Consider the following 19,165-nt stretch of genomic DNA (forward strand, 5'->3'; position numbering starts at 1 on the left):
ATAAAAGGATCTATTTCAACCTTTAGGAGAATTGAAACATCCTCCCCCATGTTTTGGATTTGTTTGCTTTGGTGGTCTCATGACCAAAAAACATTAAAACAAAATCTAAGTAGCCACAGTGAATAAATAAAACAAAACTCCCAGGTCATTTGAGAGACAATTATCTGAAAGGGTAAAATAACTCCTATTTTTTAGTTTTAATTCACTATCATTTCAGGTTGACTTTTCAATTCTCCTGGTAACCTAGTATTTCATTGGGTCACCTGTGTTTTCAAAATTTCCCTATGAAAACCTGCTTGCATTAAGTATGGTGTATTCACTTCCAGACATAAACTTACAAATGAATACATGGAAAGATGGAAATATCTGGAAAAAACACAATGGATTGCCTCAAAATAAACTGTTCCCCAAATCATTTTATGACTGCCTATGTCACAACTCAGGGGTCAGAGTGGAGCCATTCTTAAGGTTTCAAGGTGCTTAGCCATAAGCAAGGATAAATAAAATACTCGGGCTATTGAACTGTCCAGTTCTGCAACAACTGTTTTCAATTGGTGGTATCAGCTGTTTTCCTTTCTATTAAGTAGCGTTAGCAGCCACTGATAATGAAAGCCAGAGCCCACCAGAAATAGACCAGAGGAAATTTCCTGACTCACTTGCATAGCAACAATTCATCAGCATGGAAGATGTATGAAGTGTGACTTCAGATTAATGCGAGTGATTAGGCTTATCCACATGACAGAACTCTTACATATAAATGAGCACTGGCCCCTTCAGGCGAGTCCTCAGAGAACTTGTATGCTTATATTCCAGTGATGTGATTGGTCTGGAAACACTTTTGGACTTCCCTTCAGGGGAGAATGTTCTTTTGAACATCCTTAATGGTGACAAAATTTGTCCTTTGAGGGTGGATTTGATTTTTGGAAATGGTACAATGTATTCATAGTGGACATCTGTTGTTTTCGTCTACCCAGAATCCTCTTACCCAATTACAGGTTGAAGAGACTGCATTTGTTCTATTGTTCACTCTGCCTCTGAAGGCTCTCAAGGAGAAATATTTTTAAAATGTCTTAGGAGGTGCACTTCGGTGGCTTAGTCGGTTAAGCCTCTGACTCTTGGTTTCAGCTGAGGTCATGATCTCATGGTTTGTGAGTGTAAGCCGTGCCTGGGACTCCATGCTGACAGCGCAGAGCCTGCTTAGGATTCTCTTTCTCCCTCTCTCTCTGCCCTCCCCTACTCATCCTCTCTGTCTCTCTTGAAATAAATAAATACATTAAAAAAAAATAAAAAATAAATAAAATGTCTTGGGAAATGTCCATCTTTCCTCATTTTGGTGACTGCACCCATATCCACCTCAGGTGACTCCTCCCCCTCCTCCACTAGATCTAAGTTGTTTAGATGGGATGACTTAACCACTAGTTCTATGGGGACAGACATGTGATTCAGGCCTGGCACAGTGATTGAACTGAAACACCACAATAGCGCTCAGTTCTGGGATTTGGGTTTGAACTGCTGGGAAGAGAATTTCTTCTGCTGCTATGAGGGAAGCATGACACTACTGGTCACCATCTTGCCGCTCCAGGGGACAGCAGCCCTAATAATGAGGCCGACACAAAAGAAAGCCAATTTGAGAAATGAGCAATGATACACATGTGCACACTTATGTACATGTCTATATCATGAGAGAGACCAAGTCCCAGTTTGTGCTCCTGGACCCAGATGTACTTGCAACAAAAACTATCCTGGGACTCTTGTGTCACAAGCCAATAAACACTCCTTTTGCCTAGTGGTTTCTATTTGGATTTCTACCTTACAATCAAGTGAGTCCTGACTAGTCTAGTAGAAGAGAGAAAGACTGGTGAATGAAGTAACTCATCATCAAGGAGTAAGGAAGGCACCAACACACTGTTAACAAATTTCTACTCAAGAGACATTCATTGAGCACCTGCTAAGTAGTTGATCTAAATAGTCCAGTTGCTAAAATAAACTAGTCAGTTCAGGATGGCAAGAAGCTTTCAGCCAACAAAAGAAACTGCTTTTCTTCCTTTGCTTGCATGGATTCAGAGGACCATTTCCAAAGAGGAGTTCATGACAGGAATGTCTTTGCCAAAGACAGCATTCTTGAGGATTGTTAGAGAAGGTAACCAATTTTTTAAGAAGACAACAGTCATTTGAGATTATGAATTCTGTCTTTTAAAAAATAGAGTTCTATTTTCCCTCTGTGGTCATACCTCCTGTGGAAGGTGAGAACACAGTGCAGCAAGGGCAGGATGATCAGCATAGGATACATAAACTTATTTCAGAGCTGGGAGGACTCCTGGCCACATTGGAGGGGGAAGGGGAGTGAGCGGGGAAAGGTGATCTCTGTCCCAAGTTCTAAATCTACTTTTCTCAGCAGCATGTTTATCATCCGAAGAGGCTCTTCCTGATGTCAGTTTTTTTGGGTCTATGCTGAGGATCAAATCCAGAATAATAGAGTGTGATTTTGCTCTGAATGGTTTCCTTGGTTGCAAGGTATGTGATCCACTCAGATAAAGAATAAGAAAATTTATTGCAGGGCACTTGAGACACAGCTCTTGCCATCCTCTCATGGGCTTCCTGTGTTCACCTTCTCCTTGCCTCTCCGCCTCTCCCTGCATCTGCTCTCTGCACCAACCAGCGTCTCCTCTTTCTACTGACCAGCTTCCTCTACTGACTCATGGTTCCTTCTCCTCCTCTCTTCAGCTTGCACAAACCATCAGTTTCATGAACATGACTCTTCCAACTTCACCTCCCAACTCAAACTGGCAAATTCTTTTCATGTTTCTTAGTTCACATTCCTGAGAGGACAGACTGATCAGTCCATTTTGGAGTTTTGAGCCAGATTACTCAGAGTCACTGGCTAGTTATGGGGCAGCTGAGATCAGGATGGGGCAGTGTCATGTGGAACCTAATGAGAACACCAAAAAGCAGGAAATCTAGGAGTATGGGGGAATGGGACAGGTTCCATGGCTAGCCTGTCCAAAGCCTGTCCTGCTTTGTGTGTCTATGTTTTTCCCCACCAGCCCTGGTGAAAACAGTCTGCAGAGAAGCTTAGTAACTGACATTTTTAGGTCACAAAAATGTTCCTGTTTCTAGTGATAACACCTGTTAGAAATTTTCAAAGCGTTTGTAAGAGGGCAGTAAAAAGTCACCTCTCTACTTCAGTAAGTCAGCAAGTAGAAGAAACCATGATCATAAGAAGCAGCAAGTGATGGCAGTGGGTGGTGTATTGGCAAGGTAACCTATGGAGGAGCAAGGAGAAAATAAAGAGCCGGGAGAACAAATTTTGGGATGAGAAATATGCCTCGGGAGGTTTTCAGTACTGTGCCCTAGCCTCAGCTGTCCTTGTTCCACCCTCTCCTGCCCTCTTACAACCTGGAGAGGTATTAGGTCCAGAGATCAATATTTGGGGTACCCTACTGCTTATGTAGGCTAGTCTGGGAAACTTGCCACCATATATGACATTGCTCCTATAGAAAAATGCGCCTTCAGGGTTGAACAATTGACTTACAAATGTATTTGTGGAACATAATTGCTGCTAAAATGGGAACTGCTAAAAATAGATTGCAATCTGGGATTTTCACTCCTAAACCTCTAGAGACTCAACAGCTTTCAAGAAGAAGCTTCTGCTTGCCTTTCCCACAGCCTACTTTGCTCCAAGGAACAAAGTGCTACCAGAGTTTAGTCAGGTTTAAAGAAGTGGCTTTAACTGTGAGCTAAAAGAGATTTCCAGTTTCTAGTAAAGGGATTAAAAGTAATTCCAAATGTTAAGGCCAACGTGATAAAAGAGTGGGAGCTGCTCTTTTGGTAGAGAAAAGGCAGCCATATCTCTGTGCCCCTTCTGTTTTTCTCCAGCTTCCTTCCAGAAAGGATAGAGATAACCTTCCCTTCTCTTCTTTATTCCTTTCTGCACTCTACCCCAAGAGGCTAGTTATGTCAGAAGGGGCAGGGCTGTTCTGCCTACTAAAAATGTGTTAGGTAGCTTTAGGCCAAAAGAGCTCAAATTTAAGTGTGATCAGAAACACCTGGTGAAGTGGTAAATAACCCAGACCTTCTCCTGTAATTTGGTCAGCAGGTCTGGGGTGTGGCCCAGCAACTTGAAGTTTTAAATGAGTACCCCCTGATGATTCTGGTGTAGATATTTTACATACCATATTTGAGAAAGAAAGCCTGGACCCTGGGGCAGAACGTGGATGTACTGCTAAGATACAGCGTGTGTGTGTGTGTGTGTGTGTGTGTGTGTGTGTGTACACGCATGCGCGTGGATATGCAGGTGCTTGCCCCTCTTTAGTTCTGGGCTCCAGGAGATCCTCTTGCTCAAGCTGAAGGTTTTGGTTCTACCTAGCTCAAAAGAACTCAACATTTGAATTGGGGCCTAGGCCAAATGGAATAATAGCTTCCACTAGTTAGGTTATAGACCTCTGAGCCAGACCTTGCTGGATAGAGCAGTTATTCTCAAACCTTGCTGCACATTGAAACAACCTGGGGAGCTTTAAAAAATACTGATGCCTGGGCCCCACTTCCAGAGAGTTTGATTTCATTGGTCAGGGTATAATCTGGACATTTTGGAATTTTTAAAGCTCCTTGGGTATTTCTAATGTGCAGACAGAGTTGAGAACCACTGTGGTAGAAAAAATGATTTTCTTTTTCCTAGGACCCTGGCTGAAAACAATATTCACTCTTTTACACCATAGACACCATACAAGAAAACTTGATACTTGCATTTCTGCAAGGCAGAACAAAAAAGTATCAATGATATAAAAGTGATAATATCTTGAATAATGTTTACTTTTAAATACAGTCAAAGATAATGAAAATATTCTTAGTCTGGCTTCTTTTGTCCATGGCAAGAAAGAAAGACATGGCATGATATAACTCAGAATTCTCTAAAGTATCTTAGAGATGAAGTCAACTATGATAATACTGTTGTCTTCAAAAGCTTCCCCGAAAGAAACAGGGAAGTGTTAAATCTTTATGCTTTCTTTTTCTTTTTCCTGAGACATAGATGATTAGATTCATAGTTGATTACGGTATAGCATTTCAGGACTATCTGTGATTTTATTCTCCTTTTCTAGAGGTAAGTGAATAAATTAAATGGAAAACGTATCAGTGGACTACAGCTTTTGAACAAATGGACAAATTCTGATCATTAGAGGAATAATGTCTTTATTAGATTGACAATATTCTAATAGGTTCACACACTTAGTGACTAGTTTGTTTTAAGCTGTTTTTTCATAGCAATTTGGTATATTTGGACTTTGTGAAGATTAAACCATTCTTGTCAAAATGCAGTACAATTCTGTATTTAAGGATGATAACATTTATCTTAGAAATAGGCTACACAGGGCTGGTCTGAGCTAGTTTGGATCCATGCTGAAAAGTTTGAGACTATAAGTCTGTACTCAAGATTCTAAATTGGAGGTCCTTAGAGCAATCCATGGACGTTGGGGAGGTTCACAAACTCTCTGAAACTGTTTGCATAAATTTGAAGGTATATGCTTCACTCTATTTTCCTAGGAGAAGGTCCATAGCTTTCATCAGATTCTCAAAGGCATTATAACCACAAAAGTTTAGGACCCAGAACTCCATATATTTAAAATAGAGAATCTTCCACTCTGATCCCCTTCAACACAGTGTATCACTGAGAACAAGATACAGAAGAAGAAGAAGAAGAAGAAGAAGAAGAAGAAGAAGAATCTACTTTGCTTTTCAACATGGCTCTTCTTAGGTCTGGAATTATAAATGTTTAAGTGATGTACTGGCAGCCCTTATGTCTTAGCTAAAATTGATTTGCTATAAATGAGCATTAAAAGCCTCCAGCAATGGCAGAGATTCTGAATTTTGTTTCTTTCGCTATAGGTTACATACCATTCCAGGAAGAGTGGGCAGTTCTGACCAGCTGGGAAAACTGCCATTGGCCAAAGGCAATGCTTTTAGTTCACGTAATAGGTACAGTTTTCTAATTATAGAGCAAAGAATAAATTTTAACATTTTCCTTGCTGATTCCCCTTCCTGGATCTAATTAGATGGTGTCAGCTTTAGGTGGTCATGGTCAAAAGCTGCAAATGCAGCAAAGATGGACCTACCTATAATCACACCTAACGTGGGAAATTACAGTTTTATGAAATGATAAAGAGTAATGACTTTATGAAAAAATTGCTTTTAACAGAAAGTTTCCTTAATGTTAAAATTTATTCAACTTGCAAATATTAATTCGAATTCCTTTTTAGGATTATAAGGGAATATAGTTTTAGTTTTATTCTAGGTGACATTTAGCCTCATTTTGGGGAGAAATGTGACATTTGTTAACACAATATTTTTAAATTAAATTTATCTAATATTTATAGTATTACCTTTCACGACAGAGTAAGGCAGTAGGTAAGAAGCTAAATTTTCCCCTGGTGTGAGAAATATGATATCTGAAATTAATTTTTTTATTTTAAAGGCTAATTCCAAAATACATGATCCATATATATAGTTTTCATGGGGACTTAAGGAGTGATAATTACATCTGCACATATTTATATATGAAGTTAAGCTATCATGCTTTTGTAAACTTTAATGTAAATATAATGGTTTTAGCCTTCAGGAACGTTAGTTTGCATTCACTTAAACATGAAGAAAAAGAAATCTTATTTAACATTGAAAAAACTGTATCCTTTATTTTGAATTATTGGACTAAACGCAAGATAATCCTTTTTGTGTTATAAAGTTGGAAATTCCTACAAATGTCTAAAATTCACACTGCTGCCATTCTTAAATTTGAGTGACCAGAAACCATCTAAAAATTGGTCTGTATTTGCTTTTGGTTTTCTAATCAGTTAATTGACCCAAGCCATTTTCAAAGAGAGATGACAATGTCTAATTAAAACTTGGAAATGACACTACATTTGAACTACTCCTGGCTTATGTTCTTGAACAACAATAAAGACAGTTAAAGACTCCTTCTCTCTAACGCACGAGAAACTAATCAAATGCAAGCACTGTTAAAAGCTAATGATTTTTCAAAATCCAGTGACTGTCTCCATGATACATAGATGACTGTGGTGGCAAAAATAAAAACAAATCAATCTGAGTTATCTATTTGCAAGTTAAAAATGAACATCACTGTTTGCAGGACTCATTAAAATTAGATACTAATTCTTCTTGAGGAATAGGAGTACTATTCTAGGTGAAATTTATCCCCATACCGAAGAGTGTGGATTTTTTTTTAAATATTATAACTGGCATTTTAAGCCAAGTTAAATTTATCACATATTTTCACTATTACCACTTTAGATCTTTGATAGTGGGATGTCCAGATAAAATTGCCACTGGAATTTTGGATTTTACCTAGTAGAGTAGAAGTGTCTCTTAGTTTATAAAGCTTAGGAAGAAATTCTGACCCATGTGTATTTTCTATGTTGTTTATTTAATCCCAACTATTTTTAAAAATTGCTCTCATGCTACTTTCCCCAGTCCCAGCTGGTGTTCTTTTGGGGGATGCTACACTGGCCCATTGTTTAAAACAACATACATAATCTAGGAAGGCACATGTCAACAGGGCTTTAGGTTAGAGCCAAACCTGGGAAATGTTTTTCAAACAATTCTGTCTCCATCTTTTCAGTAAGAAGAGGAACTCTTGAAAGTGTGATGGGAAAATTGTTGGGACCTGTAAGGATCCTATTATTCTGAGAGTCTATGAATGGAATGGGTGGGAAGAATTAGTACAGCCTTCAGGTGGTAGCTGTAGGTGGTAAAGCCTCCAACAACTTCCTTCACTGAGCTTCCTAATGTTAGAGTCCAGCCTCTGCCAACCTCAGGCCAGCTGGAACCTGGCCTTGCTAGTGGTAGCCACAAAGAGCCGTTAGGCTCAGCTGATCATCACTGGGTGAGGAGGTGTCAGGATCGCTGTAGATCTGAGTCAGGGCTAAACTCAGGATTTCTTTCTTTTCTTTGTAAAACCGCAGTTCTTGTCCTGCTTTCCTAGCTTCCTCCAACTCCCTCAGGGCCATCCGTAGCTCTTGAGAGAGAATTCCTGGAGATTCCTTCTCTTTCATGATCCAGTCCAGGGCCATGTGGCTGCGCATCTTTTCATCTAGGGAATACTGGGAATAGTAGGAGATGACTTCCTGGAAGCCAAGAGACAAAGTCCAGAGTGTCAGTGAAGAGCAACAAAGGCACCTGTGTTCATGGCTTTCCAACACCTCGTTTCCTTTGTCCCTGCCACTCCCCACATCCACATTCATACAGTTTTACCAATAACTGAACCTCTCTGATGTTTACACACGGAAACAAAATCCCATGATATGCTTCTTAAAGCAAATGAAGGGCCAAGCTGGTCAAGCAAAGCAGGGTCACTTCAGGCTAAGTCAAAACACTACCACGAAGAATGACTCAATAATGTTCACAACAGAACTCTGACGTTGCTAGAAAATGTCTTCCTTAGAAAATGCATTCCTTCACACATGGATATTACCTCATTTATTCCTTGAACTCTTCTGCCCAGGATTTTCTCCTTCAGCAAGATGGAGAGATGGAAACAGTTACATGGAAAGATTAGGGTACAATTGGGTTTGGTCTCACCCCCTGCAGAAAGCAGGAGGCTTTGAATGAGGATAAGACTTAGAAACCAGGAGAGCCCACTTCCTAACAAGAGTCAATTTGTTAGCTTAAGGAAGATAGATGACAGTCCAAATGGCTCACAGCAACTACAAATAGAACTATAAAAGTGTATTGTGGAACATAGGCATTATCATTGATATAATGGTAACATCATGTACAGTATTTCTTCTGCAAACAAGTAAAAATTGGCCACTACCTGTCAATTTTCATTGCCAATGAAAATTGCCAATACATTGTAAAAAATTGCCAATACATTGTAACATAATGTATGGGTTTGATGGATACGCTTTAAGAAAAAAATTGCCAATACATTGTAACATAATGTATGGGTTTGATGGATACACTTTAAGAAGATCTTGTAGAGTGGATGCTTTGCTTATTTTTATTTTCAAGAACATATGGTATTTATTTATGACCTTAACAAATTAAAAACAACCATGGAAAAGTGTTTATAACTAACCCAGTGAGTTTCAAAGGCCTTTTATAAAATCAAAGGAAAAGAAAAAAAAAATAGCCAAAACCATTGTCAGCTACTTATTTCTTTTCCATCTTTGACATTTTGAAAGCCAGACTTTCTAACCAAAGAACAACTGAAAACTCCTGGGGCTGCAGTGCATGGAAAACTCTTATATCCACCCACATCTAGCTGACTAGTAGAGGCTTTATTCCTCATACAAATTCCTGTTAGCAAATTCTCAAAAATAAATGGCCATCTTTCAAAGTCTAATGGTGCATAAAGAAAGCAAAGAAAGCATAAATATTGGAAGATAGCAGGTGAAAGCTGTTCAATACAAAGGAGAGGGTTTGCCTTTGCCATTAAAAAAAGGGGGGAAGGGTGCTTCTCATAGGTAACAAAGAAATAGTGAGACCCCATTTCTGAAAAACAAGGAAGAAACTTCCAAACCAAAAAATTGAGGTGACTGAATGCCAGCTTGCCCAGCTTCATAATCATTTCTGTTGCCCTTTGGGGACTTTTAGGGGATAACTTTACCATTCTTCAGTGAAGCAGTTCAGAAACAGTACATTCTTAAATTTCTTTCTGCATTCGAGAACAGAAGAGGGCACAAATTCTTTTTTAATATATATAATTTATTGCCAAGTTGGCTAACATACAGTGTATACAGTGTGCTCTTCGTTTTGGGGGTAGATTCCGGTGAAGGCACAAATTCTAAGGTTGGGCAGGTGTGTAGAGTAGATTTAGCACTTGACTTAGAAATCAAGTCTGTCTTAATGATCCCTCCATTCTGGCATTTAGTACAGGTAGCTAAATGAATCCCATGTCCAGGCAATATTCTCCTTAGCATGCCTAGTTGGTCAGTCCCTGACTCAAATAGACTGTTTACATATTTTTTTCCTGTATCTTCTGCTCTTAATACATAAAGTACCAAATTTAAACAGAGAAAAATCCAAATAAAGGAAATCTAGGAAGATGACAAGCCATCTGCTCAGTCTCTATGACATAAACCTGTTCTTGATTGGAAAATCTCACCTGTCGGGAACACTTTGTTTCACGAAGGGCTTTTAGGCTTCCATTCCAGTGCAGTAGTTGGAAAATGGTCATCAGCTCCTACAAAACCCAAACACCTGTCATTAATCTCAAAGCAGAAATGTGAAAGAAAGTGTGGGAGATGGGTAGGGCATAACTCTGATCCCCAACTATCTCAGGAAAATAGAATACACAATATCATCAGAACATTTTGAGACTTTTCAAACACCAGAGTCTCCAAGATTCTTGAGCATTCTTCCCTCCTCTGCCACATCCATATTTGCACAATAAAATGACTAAGTAGTTGAAAAATATCTTTCAACATTAAAAATACATATACTGTAACAACTCTACATTCAAGAAGTTATCTAAATATACCAGCATATCTCAGAATGATGTGCAGGCAAAATTATTCATTGTACTGTTTTTGAAATTGCCTGAAGCTGGGAATATGTTAAATGCTCATTTTTAAGGAAATGGTTTTAAAAAGTATGAAACTTAAGGGTAGCAGAATATGCTACTCCAAAATATAAGTTTAGGACATGTCATTCCAAAACATGCCATTTTGGTATATTGAGTATTTTAAGCCAGAAGCACTTGAAAAACATCAAATGCAGGGAAAGTCTTTCCCTGAACTCCCCTTATCTGCCTAAAGACAAAAGGAACTTGTTTTGATAAATCTCCTCCTGAGGAATTTTATCAACCAGGGAAGACCAACTCTTACTATAGAAAAGGAAAGTGGAGGTCCACACCATACCCAAACAAACTCTGTCACAAAGTATTATACATCCTATCTATTCTACTAAGGGCCCATTCATCTTTCTTAAAAATCATTTGCTATCCCCTAAGAGGCCTACATCTCCTGCCTCCCCTTTTCCTATCAAGATGGTATTTTATCATAAATTCCAAGCCACCTCAGGAAGATACTTATTTTTCCCTGAGTATCTCTCATGTATATGTGAGGTACATATGCTAATAAACTTCTGTTTTTCTTATGTTAATCTGTCTTTGATTGCAGGGGTCTCAGCTAAGAACTCATAAGGGTAGAGGGAAAATCATTTTCCTTCCCTACAATACATTCTTGCTACTGAATACTTTCATTCACGGAGAGAGAATGAGAAGGCTCTCCAGGTTCTAGTATAAAGAGTCTTTATGATGTGGTGTTAAAAGAAAAGCAAGATGCACAACACATATACTGTGTGCTGGTATTTGATTTAAAAGAATAGAAAACCCTTATAAATGTTTGCTTGTAAATGCCAGGAGAGTTCTGGCAAGATACAAAAGAACTGGGTAACATAGTTGTCTCTGGGGAGAGAACAGGAATGTCTGGGAGGATGGGGAGGGAGATCTCCCTCTGACATTCTTTGTTACCTATTGAGCTTTGAATCATGTGACAATATTACATATTAAAGAAACCATTTAAATTTTAGCCAAAAAGTAAATATAGATAACATATAATTGACAAACCACAGAAACTGTAAAATTCTCCTATGTTTATAAATTCAGTCAAGAAAATGCATAAAAATATGGGTAATAAAGTATAATTGACCTTAAAACCAATCCACAGTCCCTATATCCAGCGGCCGGGGCTGAGCACATCATTGAGTTTCTATCAGCATCTTTTCCTTTGATGATATGAAGGTCAAGGTAAACTATATACACATACTGAAGATTTTATTTTCCTAATGCGTCTTCCAGTGAAATTATCTGCATTTTTTTTCATTTTTGGTCAGAGAGACTACCCCCCCCCCCATTGTGGATTAACAGCATAAACAACACACACAATGCAATTAAGGAAATTCCTGGTCATGACACTAGTTATGAAAACTTAACTTTGAGACAGATGTCCTACCGACCATTTAAAAAAGCTGATTGTTATTGTCTTTACCTCTCCTTGCTCAGGAAGAAGCTTAAATTATGAAAATGAAGAGACCTAAGTCATTCTAAGATTTCAGACATCTTAAAATTATTGAATTTTAAAGCTATAAGATGATCAGAAGAGCAAATATCACCATTCTTATGTCTAAAATTGCCAGTAGAATGTAATTTTTTTCCCTTCTTTTCAGTTTGGGGTTTTGTCTATATTCTATTATTCAAGTAAGCACTCAAAGAGCCCATAGAGACTTCAGTAAAAGCAAAACCATGTGTTTCTATTAATTAAAATAATTCATGGATACCAGCAGAATTACTCCTCCTACCCCAAACAGAGATGCCACTATCTGCCTAGGGCTCTGGTTCCACTGCTCAGGGAAGCTGCCCCTCTTATGCCCTCTCTTTTCCACTTCTCCCTGGTCCAGATTTTCAGTCTGTCATGTCACTCTGATAATTTGGAAAAGTGAGAGTTGGTTTGTTCTACAGCTAAATCTTATGTAATCTGCTTCTCACCCCTGTGCTTCTCAGCAAGGTAACCCCAGTGACTGAAGAGGGTAAATCTGTGCTACCTTTCTCATTGTACCTTTAAACCTACTCACTAGAGACTTGGTAGCCATAAAAATGAAAAGGAACACTTTTTATGTCCTGATAGGAAACAGTCTCTGTGATAATACAGGAGGGCCACTATTTCCAAATAAGACATCTCTTTCCGTTTCATGTTTTATTTTCTATTCTGGTGTATATATCCATTTTTTAAAATAATGCATACCACCTCCACTCCTCCACTTTCCCCCCAACCCAAGTTTATAATGGTTACACTCAGTAAAACCCAGAAAGATATAGTGAGTTTCTTCTGTGACTTTCAACAGCCCTCTTGATATTGTCCTTGTGGCCCAGTTTGAGAAACAGCCTACAGGGCTCTTAATTCCACCATCCTACAATTTTTGCCTTAGTAACATATTCTTCCTCCAATGTCTTCTAAGCTCTCATTCTTATCTATACACTAACTACTGCCCCCTTTCCAGATAAACTCTTGGCATTCCACCCAGCAGTCCTCCTAAGACTTTAGCACCCACAATTCTGCCATGAACAGAGCCAAAAACTGATCCCATGTCCCTTGGCAACCGACATCTCTCAAAAACTTCCCCACAGAGACTTGAACTGTTTTTCACTGTGGAAGAGCCCTCCTCCTTACCCCTTATGGTTTGTCCAAATTTCTATTCCATCCCCAAGGAGTTTTTGCTGCAGCAGTAACACAACTGCCTCTTTCTCAGTGCTGTGTTTGTTCCTAAAATCCCACAGGGAAGATGACCTTCTTTCTGCCTTCTTACATTACATCCCAATCTAGTCATTGCCTTCCTTTGTAGAGATGCTAATCTTATGATCACTATGTAAAGTATATTGAAATATTTCCACATTCTTCCTGTCCTACTTCTTTATTTTCCTTCATAAGACCACCTTTACTATCTTCAAATCTTCCCGAAGCTGTTTGAGCCCTTCTCTTAACCCCAGGAAATCCTTGTATGCCTCTCGTTGATTCCATCAGAAATCCCTGCATTATTGCAGATTGGCAAGGAGAGCAAGGAGAGGGCTGCTGTGGGCCTCTGTAAGGATTCTCTTCCTAGGTCATCATAATCTCCTGCTGCCTGGTTTTCATGGTTTTGTTTTCTACCTGTCAAAGCCTTATCACTTAAATTTTTTTTTTTTTTTTAATGTTTATTACTGAGAGACAGAGAGACACAGAGCGCGAGCAGGGGAGGGGTAGAGAGAGCGGGAGACACAGAATCTGAAGCAGGCTCCAGGCTCTGAGCTGTCAGCACAGAGCCTGATGCAGGGCTCGAACTCACAAACCGTGAGATCATGACCTGAGCCGAAGTCGGTTGCCCAACCAACTGAGCCACCCAGGTGCCCCAAAACCTTATCACTTTAAAGGAAATATGTTTGGTGAGCTATCTGACCTGTTCCTTATTCATGTCTTTGTGCCATGCTTCTTGTTATGTGGCTGACCTAGAAGCCTGGGGAGTCTGGGTAGGCTGACAGGTAAACAAGAAGCTGGCCTATAAGTTGGGTTGGGACTAGGGTGATATTTGTTATGAATTTTCACACATTCATTTTGAGTTTTTAAAATGTTGCATTATAGGGGTGTTTGGGTGGCACAGTATAGTGGTGTCTGGGTGGCACAGTCACTTGAGTAGAATTCTTGGTTTTGGCTCAGGTCATGATCTCAGGGTCGTGGGATAAAGCCTCACATTGAGCTCCATGCTGAGCGTGGAGCCTGCTTAAGATTCTCTGTCTCCCTCTGCCCCCTCCCTTGATTGCACTCTCTTTCTCTAAAAAAAATAATAAGAATAAAATAAAATAGTGCATTATAATATTGTCTTTATCATAGAATTTTTTGAAACTCCTTTAAATTTTGTGCCTGAGGTGAATGCTTAATTCTCCTTTTCTAGTCATCCCTTCTGGTGAGTCTGTCTCAGGGACAAGGCCAGCTTCATGAACTTGTGATCTGTGCAGTCACACAGGACCCCAAGCTTGATTTAAGTCTCCACCGACTTGAAATTCTTAGCAATTTTTTTTTTAAAAGGCCCTGCATTTTTATCTTGTATGGGCCCCAAGAATTATGTAGCCAGTCCTGATCAGTAAAATAAATTTGAAATTAAATGGAGAATCAAGCCCTGTGTTTTCTTCATCTTTAGGAAAAAAGTGCAAATTGCAGCTTTCATTCTTCAGTTTCCCTGGTTCAATTTGTCATTCATTTAGTTTAAACCACCACCAGCTGGGCTCTGTCCTCAGTGCTTCCTGGTGTTGCCTCCTATTAGGAACAATGTTTGCCCTTTCAGCTACTTTGTGGGGAGAAAATGCATGCTGCTTCTCTCTAGAACTCTGTCTGGGAGACTCTCTTGGTTCTGTGATTCATCAGAAATAAGAAAAACAAACACTGTAAATGGAGAACTTGAAAAACAGGTGGGCACCATCTCCCCACCCAAGAGAATGGATTTAAGAGGAAATTTGTTTATGGGATGAGGTTTTAAAAGGCGACCTGGAGAATTTAGCAAAGATGTAAATAAACAAGTCGTCCTTGGACTGCATTAGGCTTCAGAGTAAATATATTAACCAGCTTCAGTCAAAGTCTGCCTCAAATCTGACCTTGACAAGACCCAGTGGCTAGTGCTGTCGCCATCCCTCCCCCCAAACACCAGGCAATTTTCTGTATGGGAAGGCTACCCAGCTTCCCTCCCACGAAGTGAACGTAAGCAGAAGCCTATCACGTTTCCTCTGAGTGCTGCCTCCTTGACAGCCCCCCTGGAAAGCCTGCAGGCAGTCAGGAGACACCCGCCTTGTTTTTATATGGTATAGTCATCCGTAGCTAGATACAGACATACGTCTATTACCCACCAGGGGTACTGAAATGCTGTGTCGGCTACAAACAGCCCAGGTCTGTGGTCAATTCCCATTATGTGAAGAAACAAGCTGATGCATTTAACCCAGGCCACCAAGGAATGTGCTGGGACCCAGCAGGCAACCTAGAACTGGCGGAAGGAAAAGAGATGTGTTCCACAGCCGTCCTCCTGGGTTGCCAGCATCCCTACTGGGGGAGTGAGTTTGGATTTTTCCTGCCCTCACATCCTCTTCCTTTGTCCCCCATCCTGTCCCCAGCCTCTGTTCTGAGAATTTATGAACCATTTCCACAGTTTGATTCAAGTTATTATTTCACATACTTAAATACCTTACTACATAGACCACACAGAAAACATACAGCTCATTGCAAGGTAATTAAAGTATTACTAAAAGGTGGTTGAGTACAGTCTTTCATAGTATTTGGACAAAATTTTAAGAATTTTTAAAAATCCTGCCTCCCTCATCTTTGCCAGATTAATAACCTAATTGCATTCAAAAATCATTCTTAGTTTTCTGAAAACAGCTACTAAATCACATACAAGCTACTATGTACTAGAGCAGGCAGCATTCATTTTATAGTAAAAGAAGTACAATTTTCTTTGCTTGGGGTTGAGAGGGGAGGAATTAAAATAAATGAGGTTCTTCCTTGGGGAAATTACTGTACTAGATGCTGTATAAATGTCATGTTATGTGCATTCCACAAAAATCCTACACAATGGGCATTATGATTCCTATTTTATAGATGAGAAAATTGAGTCTCAGAATACTGAAGTGCCCAGGTGGGAAGTGGTAGGGCAGGTGTCACACAGTCTGTCCAATTTTGACAAATTGGTGTTCTTTCTCTTGTGTTATCCTCTTCCCTTTCATTTTTTTCTCTTTGACTTTAGATTATTTATGGGGGAAAAGCATGGACCCTTTACAGTTCCACCCTTTTATCCTACAGCAAGAGCCCTGAAATATTTAGTGCAGGGAGGTATCTTTTCCTCATTTGAAACCTTTAGGTTAGATAAAGTTGCCAAGGGAATCCATCTGGTAGCCTTTCAGGTGAAGCAGTCTTTCTTCAGAAGTATATATAATAACAGTTGTCAATATTCATTGAGTATTTTTAAAAAAAAATTTTTTTTAACGTTTATTTATTTTTGAGACAGAGAGAGACAGAGCATGAACGGGGGAGGGTCAGAGAGGGGGAGACACAGAATCCGAAACAGGTTCCAGGCTCCGAGCTGTCAGCACAGAGCCAGACGCAGGGCTCAAACTCAGGGACCGGGAGATCATGACCTGAGCCGAAGTCGGCCGCTCAACCGACTGAGCCACCCAGGTGCCCCAATATTCATTGAGTATTTACCATATGCTAGGAACTGTTCTGGACTCTTTCTATATTGTCCCATCTAACGCTCACCATGGTACTGTGAGGTAGTGCTAGTACTAATAGTCTCCCTAATTTACATACAATGAGGAAACAGATTTAGAGTGAGAAGCAGAGCCAAGCTAAATTGGGCCAGCCCACTTCAGAGTCTGGGCTCAGAATCACTGAGCTGATGCATGCCCCTGTCTATCCCAGAGGGTATGCTTTAGGGATACCCAGTCTCTTCAAAACCAAGACAATCAGCCTCAAAGCCCAGTGAGACCACTGCCACTTAAAAAGAAAACGGGATGGGTGCCTAAGTGGCTCATTTGGTTAAGCATCTGACTTCAGTCCAGGTCATGATCTCACAGTTAGTGGGTTCAAGCCCCACATCAGGTTCTGTGCTGACAGTGCAGAGCTGGCTTCAGATCCTCTGCCTCTCTCTCTGCCCCTCCCCGACTCATAAGTACTTACTCTCTCTCTCTCAAAAATAAATAAACATTAAAAAAAAAAAAAATGGGTGACTGAATGAAGAGAGGGTAATTTTGAGGACAAAACAAATGCCTAATGAAGGAAAATACTGATTTTTAAAAATGGGCAGGAGGGACGTATCCACCTACAAAGTGGCTATGGCATTGCAGTCCAGAAAATAGTTTGAAAGGTATTTGAAAGCTGGTGGCTTCAGAGCTCAGCTGTAAGACCACTGTAAACTACACCATAATGAACATTTGGGTCCATAAAACATTGTATCTTTGATTGCTTCTCGGAATCTAACAACAGAAATACTGCAGGTATAGTCTCTTCATTATAACATTGTGTATTGATTCCTATTAGCATTGCATAAATATGGATATTCAATATCCAAGTTTAGTTTTTTTAGAGGGCACACATTTCATGCCCAATCACTGCTGAATTTTCATCTGCCCAGTCCAATAAAAGATAACAGTTGGGACTGTGAGCTCAGAAATTAGACTGCGTGGGTCTGAACCCTTGCTCTTCAATTGACTAAATATGGCACATTTCCTTTCCTGATGACATGGGGATAATAAATACTCATATGTTTACTGTGAGTGTTAAATTATGCTATTTGTTAAATGCTCAGCACAGTGAGCACAGTGTCAGACCAAGTAAGCATCCAATAAGTGTCAATGAGTATTATTCTTATTGTTAATGTTATTGATTTGCAAATAATAAGTAATATAGTTCTTCAGCTCTATTATTGCTTGTCAGCAGTGGATGAAACAGAGTTACAGCTTGATAAATGTTTTGATTTAGTTAACAATGGGTGGTGGCAGATCTTGTTTAGTGGAAATGCCAGAAGTGAGGGGGGCATTGTTTAATGTACACTGTAGGCAACTTCCTCTATGACTTCCGAAAATTAAGAACCAAATGGTCAAAACCAACACTTCAAAGTGTTCAGTTTGGCTTAAAGGGAACTTTGTACTGAAAAGCTGGTGAAATGTTACAAGGTCTTCAAGTGGTGGTGTTCCCCAGCTGTTCCTTAGACTTAAACCTTTTACTTCCCTTTAAGAAAGCAAAGACTCTGCTTTGTTTGCTTGTTTGTTTTAATCTACTGAGGTGTGGCTATAATGGAGCTACCATGCTGGATTCTAAGAGGGTTAGGTTAAAAGGCCCAAAACAAAAAAAAAAAAGACTAGACTATTGGGAAAGGAGATGTTAATGATAAGAGTGGCATTCTCACAAGTTTCTGGATTGTGTAGCAAAATTAAACATATAGCAGGAAGTCAGATACCTGAAATTCCAGCATGGTCTTCCCCATGTTTGACTCTAACATGTAGTGGTAGGCTCCAATGCTGGTGCTGGGGTCATCTGCATCATCCAAAGTGCCCTTGGGAGGAAAGCAGAGAAGGAAAATATTATGGATTTTCCCTCCTCTTCTTTTGGTGTTCACGAATTAATGCCATGGCCCTACAGTGAAATTTCTATTTTCCTGACCTTTCAGGTGTGCATTCTACAACCAAGTGTCCAGTTGATTTGGGATAAAATTCTTAATCTCATCATGACTCAGAGTAAAGAGGAGGATTTTGTATTCAATTTGAATCTAGATTTTGATTAGAATGTTAACTAATTATATACTTGCTAAAAGAATAATTTTCCCAAAGTAGAAATTCCTGTATCTTGCACAAGGTCTTTGCTGTTGATGGTGGTAATGTTTGAGTGGTTGCCTTCTGAGGCTGCCTTCATCTGTTATTTGAAACATTGAAATGCTGACCCTGTTCTGATTTGATGGCAACCAGGCAAGATTATATAACTGAGAGGGAAATAATTCTCTGGTTGTACGGACCATTCGTATTTTACTGCCATGATTCTTAATGGGAGTTCTTATAATACGTTGGTGCTTGACCTGGAGACATGGATCTTGGTGTATATTTTTTCACTTCTGGACTGCTTAATCTTTAGGAAACAAGGTGGGTGGG

General features: G+C 39.6%; 1 protein-coding gene across 3 annotated transcripts in view; it reads right to left on the reverse strand.

The window, feature by feature from the left end:
- Positions 1 to 5,170: 5,170 nt before the first annotated feature.
- LIX1 (limb and CNS expressed 1) overlaps positions 5,171 to 19,165 on the reverse strand; it is a 60,356-nt gene continuing 46,361 nt past the window's right edge. For all 3 annotated transcript variants that reach the window (XM_045499253.1, XM_045499246.1, XM_045499261.1), the window contains 3 exons: positions 18,481 to 18,576; positions 10,115 to 10,192; positions 5,171 to 8,132 (listed from right to left, as the gene is read on the reverse strand). In XM_045499253.1, the coding sequence (XP_045355209.1) occupies positions 7,845 to 8,132; positions 10,115 to 10,192; positions 18,481 to 18,576 (462 nt within the window). In that variant the 3' untranslated portion in view covers positions 5,171 to 7,844. The remainder of the gene's footprint in view (positions 8,133 to 10,114; positions 10,193 to 18,480; positions 18,577 to 19,165) is intronic.

Source organism: Leopardus geoffroyi, chromosome A1 (genome assembly GCF_018350155.1).
Source record: "Leopardus geoffroyi isolate Oge1 chromosome A1, O.geoffroyi_Oge1_pat1.0, whole genome shotgun sequence".
NCBI classification, from domain to species: Eukaryota; Metazoa; Chordata; class Mammalia; order Carnivora; family Felidae; genus Leopardus; species Leopardus geoffroyi.